The sequence below is a fragment of the Echinops telfairi genome, unplaced genomic scaffold, assembly GCF_000313985.2.
Source record: "Echinops telfairi isolate 266 unplaced genomic scaffold, ASM31398v2 ScPeMD7_7444;HRSCAF=8482, whole genome shotgun sequence".
In the NCBI taxonomy this organism is placed as follows: domain Eukaryota; kingdom Metazoa; phylum Chordata; class Mammalia; order Afrosoricida; family Tenrecidae; genus Echinops; species Echinops telfairi.
Window position 1 is genome coordinate 187,660 of NW_022111344.1, and position 9,638 is coordinate 197,297.

At 41.2% G+C, this 9,638-nt stretch overlaps 1 gene segment (V, D, J or C); it reads left to right on the forward strand.

Moving 5' to 3' along the window:
- The first annotated feature begins 6,798 nt into the window (after positions 1–6,798).
- LOC101664539 lies at positions 6,799–7,415 on the forward strand. The segment is given in 2 exon segments: positions 6,799–6,844; positions 6,928–7,415. Coding segments are annotated over 2 exon segments (534 nt in total).
- The last annotated feature ends 2,223 nt before the right edge of the window (positions 7,416–9,638 follow it).

A 9,638-nucleotide genomic window follows, 5' to 3' on the forward strand; every position in this document is an offset into this window, starting at 1 on the left:
CTGACTGCTTTGACCCTAATTTTGGATGTGCTCTGGGAAACCAAGGGACTCTTCTCTCACAGTCTTGCATCACTTTGAAGTTACAGACCTGAAACGGGAATTCTCTGGGACACAGATGCTCCAGTTGGAATGTCCTCCCTGAGACTCTATGACAATTGACTATTTATATTGAGACTAGCCTCAGCTATCAGGAGCTGGGATGTGGTGTTTGTGTTATTTGTAGGACTGCTGGTGTTGGTGATGTACAGTGGCCCAAAGAAACTCCTGAATATTTTGAGGAGGTTGATAAGGAAGTGTCAGTGTGTGGAGATGAAAAGGGGTTTTGGAGAGTGTGGGGCAGTGAAGGTACCCTGGTGCTTTATACTGTCCATTCTCTGGGGCACAGGACATATAAGAACCCAAGGCAGGGCAGAGACCATCAGGGGCTGGATGGGGTGAACAGTGAGCTCAGAAATCCTGGCCTTTCCTTTGATCTTTCCCACACACCTCTTAGGCCAGGGGCTCTCTCACTGTAGACTAACTAACATGCATATGAGTTTAAAAAACCAGTTACTCTACAATGGGCTCAGAAGGAAGATGAGAGTCTGTTCTCTATCACTTTCTTTTTATAAGAACAGGGCTCCCTCACGCAAATTATTCTTCAGGCATTTGTGTAAAAATTCACCCTTTGGCTGGGAAAGCTATCAGTTCTCTTCAGACAGGACTCTTGGTCTCTTGGGAAAGCAGAGCTGTTCCTTAAAGATGCTATTGCTGTGTGTTCTCCTGTGCCTGGTGACGGTTCCCCAAGGTGAGAGATTCAGTTATCACACCTGGGTCTATGGGGATGGTTGTGACCTTGAGTGGCTGACAAAATCAATCTGTTTTTGATGCAGGCATCCTGTGTGAAGTGAAGCTTCAGGAGTTGGGTCCAGGACTGGTGAAACTCTCCCAGAAGCTCTCCATCACCTGCTCAGTCTCTGGTTTCTCCATGAACAGTAGTTACAGCTGGAACTCGATGCACCAGACATCTGGGAAGGGGCTGTAGTGGATGGGAAACATATGGTATAATGGTGATACATATTATAACCCGTCTTTACAAAGTCGACTCTCCATCACCAGAGACACATCGAAGAATCAGTTCTCCCTGCAGCTGAGCTCTGTGACTGCTGAGGACACGGCCGTGTAATACTGTGCAAGGAGCACAGTGAGGGGAAGTTAGGGTGAGCACAGACACAAGCCGCCCCTGCAGGGGAGCCACTGGCCAGCAGGGGGCGCGCAAGACCCAGTAAGCACAGACACCCAGCCCTAGACAGACACAGATGAATGACAGGGAGGATTTCCTGTTGAAATTAGAATCTCAGAATCCCCTGGAACAGTTTTGTCTTTTTCTCTAAATTTTCTCCTTACTGAAAACTTGAAAGGAGTAACTAGCATTCTCTACTTGCAGTATAAATATTAATACTGACTCCGACCCTTCATTATCATCCTATTTGACCCATTTTCCTTTGTGAGAAACAGATGATCATCCTCACACTATCTGTTACTCAAAATCTGTTGACAATGAAATACAGGCATGTACAGATTCATGCACTCAGTGCATGATGTCAAATGTCCTGAGCTTATTGCTCTATTACAGCCCAGCGTCAGGCCTCTGGGGGTCTCTCTGCATTGCTCCCTGTGCACTGTGGTTAATGATGGACTAATGATCTCTAGTTATAAGAAAATATTTGTGGCGACCTCTGCGCTACACTTTTGACATATCCTTAGTGATGCTTGCTACCTATTATCTCCCTTGATGCAGAAACAAGTATTCCAGGCATAGAGAGACTCCTGACACGTGGAACCGGTGAACTGGAATGACCTGTCTGGTGGGCGGAGTCATTTGTAAGGTCATTTAGTGAAGTCACAATGAAGGGAACACTCATTGGAAGGACAACTTTTATTCAAAAAAAAAAAGTAAATGTGTCACAAGAGGAAGAAGTTTCAGACTAATATCTCAGAATGCTCTTTAGAACTGAGAACAGTGGGCTTTCTCACATAGTGTGAACATGTTATTGGGGAACCAATTCCTAGAAAGACTATCCTTTTCTTAGACCGGGTTGACTAGAGAAATGAATTCACTGACACGCGAGTATAGGTAAGAGAACTTTATATCAAGAAGCAATTATGCATCAATAAAACACCCCAGCTCAGTTCAGATCAAGTTGATGGGTTCGCTATTAGCCAATGCAGCAGATACAAGGATGCCGAATGCAGGAAGATCACAGGCCGGTGAGTGGAAAGTCCTGTGGGTCCAATGGCAGTAGATGCACCTCCAGGGTTCTGGCTGCCAGCAGCGTGCCACCATGCAGCTTGTCAGCAGGAATTTGAAATAGAGAGAGAGTGGGTTTGGCCTCCAGTGAGCTATTTATCTCTGTCACAACTCCAAATGAGGTCAACAAGCAGCAACCCGATCGACCAGCTAAATGCCACCCCTTCATTCTTAATACACTCAAATTAACAGGAGATTATGTAACTACCACAAACCTGTTTGGTAGAGTGCCAGCAAAATAAAGGAAAACACTTAATTAGATTCACAGGAAGAGTGGCTGCAAAAATGATCTCAAACTTAGGAGGAAGTGAGGATGGTTCAGAATTTGGCAGTTGATGTATTTGTTCTGTTGTACACAGAATCATTATGAGTAAAACGGACTCAAAAGCACTTAACAGCATCTCTGGTTGAGAGGTAGAGAAAATTGAGATTAATTCTGGTTAGTCAAGTGTAATTACCTAAAATAATATATCATAAACTTTTTTATATTTGGAAAGTGTTAAAACATTTTAATACTTAAAGTTCAATACATATACCATTCCTTATGAAGTTCAGCTGTACAGCTATCGAACAATCAGGAAGACAAAGTGCAATAAAAAAGTAATAAGTACTATATTCACTTGATCTTAGCCAAAAGGCCGAGAAGCGATTAAGTACTATATTCAAAATGAAGATTATATACAAATCCACACTCCCTGGTGGCATAGTGGATTTTACATAGGGATGCTAAGTTTAAGATCAGCAATTCAAAACCACCACCAACCCAAGGGAGAACATTGAGGCTCTAAAAAGATTTGCCATGATTGTAAATTATGTAGTCCAAATCCAAAGGAGGGAATCGTATCAGAGCTCAAGTTGTGAGATTCTAGCAGGCAGAATTCTGACCGGGGATGACAGTGGCAGCTCAATAGACATTTTCAGGATCTACACGGGAAGCAGCCTCCTGTGATTGTCCTCAAATCATAACTGAGGGATAGGAATAAATCTGACTTAAATGACTTAAAGCCTTGTCATTTGATTTCCCTTTTCATACACGTTCTGATTAACCTGAGTTTTAATATTTTAGGTAGGTTTCTGTTTGTTCGTGTTTTTTTTGCTTATAGGGGTTTATCTCTGTTTTATTCTGTCATTGTTGTTAGCCTTTTTGACTCCCTGTTATATTCTTGTCCATGTTTTTTGATTTATGAAACCCAAGATGGGTGAATCTACTCAGACAACAACTAGAATAACGGTGCCCTGGGCTTCAGCAGGGGAACTGGGGGGAAAGGGGAGCTGACAGAAAGGGTTTCAAGATGGAAGAAAATGTTTTGAAATTGAATGGTATGATATCTGGATTATAAAATGTCCTACTAAAATGGCTTGAATTAAAAAAAAGAAAATGTTAAAGGATTGTAGTTGCTGATCAAATGTTTTAAAATATTTTTATTTTGAATACTTTAAAAATTACTTTGAAAAATAATGCTGCACATAAGTAAAGAAATCTGACATTGATATAATGTTGTTATCTAATACATTTTTCATAAGATTTGTCATTTTATCATTATAAAAAATAATTACAGTGTCTGAACCCTAAAGAACAGTTCTACTCTGTCCTAAAGGGTGACTATGAGTCAAAATTCACTTGCAGTATATGGGTTATGGTAATAGATTTTCTCAATTTTTATCTTATTTTGGTTGCTTATATCCATTAGTTTGTTTTCTGTGCACTCGTTTTTTTGAATTAGAGTTAACATTATTCCCAGGAATTGTTCTGTTCCCCCCCCCCCCATTATCCTGGTCTCCATAGAATTTCCCATATCGTGTTTTTATTTTAATTATGTGCCTTTTCTGAGACATCATTTAGAATGTTATTTAAAATAGGCTTATTAGCATATTCATGGTTTTAATTCTAAATATATCTTTACTGGTTGTGCTTTAATTAAAAAGGTAGATGAATAAAAATTAACTTATTCTCTTTTCCAGTTGTATTTCTCCCCTTCTTGTAAACGGTACAGGCACCATAACAGCCTATTTCTCTTAAACCCATGTCTGAGGTCACCAGCAAAAGCACAGCTTACACACAGGCATTGGATGCAACAGCAGTTTGTGCGCACGGGGAAGAGAAGCGCCGGCTCTTCATCAGGAGTGGGCACCAGTCCCCACAGACAGTGGTTCCACTCTGCAGCCAGTGCAGGCATCCCTTGTCGGTGCTGCAGTTGAAGAACAGTGTTCCCTCCTCAACAGCAAAGATAAAGAAAGAGGGTTGTGCTATGAGCTGAAATCTACTGGACGGCAGGGAGTTGGTTTTCTTGTTGTTGTTTTGTACAATCATGTAACGTGCATAACAATCCATTTGGGCGAAGGTTAGCACGTGCTCAGCTGATGGCATAGGGTGTCTTGTAGGACACCCCACCCAAAGTGTGTGTTTGGATCCAGAAGCCTTGGTAGAGGCCTTCAGCCAGCGAGGTCATCACATCCCAGTAGCCAGACTGACACATTTGGTCCTAAGCCCACCTGGGTCTGCCATGGGGCCCAGGGAAAGGCCGCAGACTGCACGTGGACTGCCTGCTTCCTCAACTTCCAATTCCTATCGGGGTTATCGCAGATGTATTTTGTCACTGGGGGAAACATACTTGAATTTTTTAAATGTGTTTTCTGTTTTACAGTCGATGAAACTCAAATTTGATGAACATATAGAGACAGCAAGAGAATAAGGGTTTCTGGGGTGTACAGCGGTGGATGGAGGTGCGGTCAAAGGGAGCTGACAGCAAGGAGTTCAAGAAGGAAAAGGATGTTTCAAAACTGATTGTGGTTGCGGTTATACAATACTGCTTGATGTGATTGACTGTGGAATGATATAATATCTGTATTAGCTCCCAATAACATGATTTTGGAGGGAAAATAAAGTAATTAATATTAAATAACGATTCTATTCCATTGCTAAACATTTCTGTCAATTCAAATTTCTGGCTTATATCATAATCTGTTTTCCAGTTCAATATTTTAGCTAGTTTTTTGAAATGTTGTTGTACCAGCAAGACTGTCCATCATTTCTGATTATGTGTGAAAAAACCTGTCATGTTTTAACTTATTTTACTCATGGTAAATATATGTGCAGCAAAATAATATTGTCAACATTCTTCTCATGCATACTTCTGTGGCATTAGATTACGAATGTGATCAACAATGATCAACATCTGCATATTTCCCTAACACACACATAACAGAAGCCCAGAAAAAAGAATTCTGGCTTGCCACTGTCCTCCATAGCATGGAATAAATAACTTTAAATTTCTTTTTTAAATTCGGGTTAACTATATTTACTCTTCCTGTGGAAAGAATGAAGCATAAACTCTGTTCAATACCTTCGTTGTCTTTCAGGTAGATTTCCTTCTTTCTTAATCAGTATTTTATTGTGGCATATATCTCAATATCAGTATTTATAGACCATACCTCCTTCCACAATAACCAAATCAGAGTGTTTGCAACTTATAGCACTCTCTTCTTCCAAAGATTTGCACAGTGAGAGTCAGTATGAGTCCAGAAATAAAACTAACCTAAGGGAGAAAGCTGACCTGCAGGGATGTTAAAAACCCACCAGCTCTGGAACAAGAGAAGAAAGAAGCGAGGACAGGAGCCTGGGTAAGGACTGCAGAACCTAGTCAGCTAGAACTGCTGTGCTGACCACGATGGTAGCTCTATTGCCCATGGCAGGATACCTGCAGCAACAACTCCAGGTAACACTCCTGACCAATAGTCTGAAAGCTCAGGACCAGAAAAAATGTTGCTGTGCGACCCACAGAAGTTGGAAGACAGTGTGAGCCCAGGAAACACCTATCCTGTATGTGATGGGATGCTGTCAAGAGGGGCCTTTCAGAATACATGGAGCCCAACAACCACCCTGGGTACTAATTCATGAGAGGAAAAATTAGCTTCTTATTAATTCTGTGGTTGCTTTAAACCTCACAAATAACCAAATAACTCTGCTGTGAGTAAACCTTTTTTATTCCAACTCTAAATCCAGAAGCTAATGTTTAAGTATCTTTTACTCCTTTCCAGATATTCTGCAATGTCCTAGGGGAAGGAGCTTTAGGGATGACAGACATGTGTTTCCCTTTGTGTTCAGATGTACGAAAAGATTCAGGAAAGCCCGGTCTTGATTCCATCACATGGTGAGGATAGAGATTCTCTATAATTTCACCAGATCTTCTGGGTACTTCTGATGATAATGGATATAAAACTCCATTAAATGTAAAGTATGGACAGATGTTTGTATGATTGGTAGAATAAAGACGTTGGAGAGAGAACTGTGTTCTCCCAAGGACACCACTAGCATCTCTTTTCTAGTCTGAGTCCCAGAACCAGGGGCCTCCATTCAGCCCTTTCCACCTTTACATACAAATGCACCTCCCACATGCAAATGTCTAATAAGAACCCAAATGAAACCACAGCACGCATGGACTTAAATTCGTATTCCTTTTCACCATGGAGAGCATTTTCTGGATGTCATGAATCTTACTCACATGAACATGAATTGTGTGTGGGTTTTCCTCTTTCTGGTGGCAACTCCAGGAGGTGAGTGCTTCAGGGACTCATACATGAAGTCTGGGGATGCAGTATCTGAGCACATGACTCACTGTGTTTCTCTTTATCCCCAGGTGTCCTGGCTGAGGTGCAGCTACAAGAGTCAGGGCCTGGACTGGTGAAGCCCTCACAGACCCTGTCTCTCACCTGTGCTGTCTCTGGATTATCTTTAACCAGCTATGATGTGAACTGGATCCGCCAGGCTCCAGGAAAGGGACTGGAGTGGGTTGGTGCTATATGGGGTGGTGGGGGCACAGACTATAATCCAGCTCTCCAGTCCAGAGTCAACATCACCAGGGACACCTCCAAGAGCCAAGTTTATTTAAAACTGAACTCTGTGAATCCTGACGACACCGCCATATATTACTGTGCTGGAGACACAGTGATGGGAACTCAGTGTGAACCCAGACACAAACCTCCCTGCAACCGGCCAGGGTTTCAGCAGATGCAAGAGAGAGAAGTCGGTGATGTTTTCCACTCAGAAGTTGTGGTTTCCCCACCTGCCAGCACCTCCCTAGGGACCACCATGCACAGTGACTCTGGGGAATCTTCATGCATCTGAACATGCCTTCTTTTCATTGGAATGGCCTTTGTCTATCTTTCACCATCTATCCAAAGGCAGACTTCACAGCAATAAATATTTATGAGATCTGTTTACAATTCAGGGTACTCACTAGTGCTGTTTGTTGTCAATGTTAGAAATATTTAACAAAATGAACTCACTGCCATCGAGTCCATGCCAACTTATAGTCACGCTCCTGTGGGTTTCCGATAATTATGACTGTAGATCCCCTTGTCTTTTCTCCATAGAATGGCTGGTTGTTGCAAACTAGTGACATGCAAATCTCAGCCCAAGGCATAACCACTATGCCACCAAGTTATATACCCCAAACTTCCTGTCTGGTTGCAGTGGGAGTTAGTTCACAAGTTTACAATCATCAGAGGACCTTCAAGTAATGGGACAAAATGGAGCAAAGTTCACAGAGTTTACATTTCCCCAAGGGATTATGACATCATTTCTGCCTTCATTACTCCAGGAACTGTCACACCATTACTCCCTAAGCTTTCAGTCTCCTTGCTAATCTAAATGGTCATGCTTCTCCCTTCCTGAATTAGGAGTATCTGGATTAATTAACGGGCCTTTAAATAATTAAGTTTAAAAGGAATTTACTGGAGTTGAGGGAGTTCTTACATCCTTGGTCCCTTTTAACAAACTAAATCTCAACAAATTATAATATATTTTCACTATTGATTAACATCAGGTTACCTCTTCCACTTTCCTATATAAATAGGGATTTAATTGTTCCAACTGTTCCATTCAGGAGATGGCAGTGGAAGAGTGCATATCCTCATTGTGCCTCACTTTGTTCTCAAACCATTATATCACAATCACATTGAGTTCAGTGTGTATTTAGTGATAGTAATGTCAACCCAGGTATTGTGTCATGACATTAATAAGAAATTAATCCTACTTTTTAAAAAAATCAGAGCCTGCAATTCATTGTCTGATAAAGTGGTAGCATGCTTTATATAATTCACCTCTATGTAATTTTAATGTTCTCCCTGGTAATTAACACAACTCAGGTGCACAAGTATATGTGTATAGCTCAATAAATTTTAGTTCAGTGTATACATAAGCTTTCTACTCCTATGAAGAGTTACAGTCTTGGAAACTCACAGGGGAAGTTCCACCTTGTCCCATTGGGTCACTATGAGACAAAATTGACTCGATGACAGAGAGTTTTTAATTTTTTTGGTAAGCATGTATGTTTCATAAGTTCAGCACACACAGTCCCCATGCGTGTTTGACCACTCTCCACAACCTTACCCCATCCTGATTATCTTCATCTGATAATGGAATTAATCAAGCTCAGGGTGGAGCTACCTCACTTGATCACTTGTGACAATGACCAGGCCACAGTCCATGGGTGGATTATCTATATAAGCATCCCCAGCTGGCCACACCGGGTATCCCTCTTTTTACTTGTTAAATTTTGAATAAAACAAAGAGCATTAACAATGGGTAGAAAATCTAATTAACCCAGAATTCTATTGAAGTTGAATATGTTTGCTAATTCTTCAAACACAACCTGTGAGTGGAACTCAGAGTGAGCCCAACACAAAGATCCCATGTAGAAAGGGCAAGTCTGGAGGGTGCTTAGGATGCTGGAAGTACAGGAACCCACCTCACCAAGGGTGCAGAAGGCAAGATCATTGTTTATTTTTCATTGAAACTTAGGGTTCTTCTCACATAGCAAGGGTTAAAATAGAGCAGTGATTTGATTCCTATTTATTCCTTGAATTTTCATAACTTGCATCCAATGATACTGCATTCCATTTTATTAATTAAGATACCATGCTTTCTCAAGCAAAACAATATTCTTGTTGTTAGCTTTCATTAAATCAGTTGCGTATCATAGAGTCTCTCTGTACTATAGACTGAAGCAGTGCCTTGTCCTGGACCATCCTCATAGTCTTTCCCAGGTGTGATAGCATTGTTGTAATCACAAAGTCAATGCACCTTATTGGCCCTGTCCCTTTCCCAATATTAGTCCCTCCTGATAAAATGTCTAAAGTTTGTGTGACAAAACTTAGTCATCTTAACTTCCAATAATAATTCTGGATGTGTTGGTTCTGAGACAGGCTTTTTTTAGATTCAGATTTGTTTTTAATGATAGAAAATGTACTCTGGATGGGATTGGTGTCAGTTCTTCCCTGAATGCTTGGTAGAATTCTCCTGTGAATCCATCTGGCCCAGGGGATTTTTTTGTTGGTAATCCGTTGA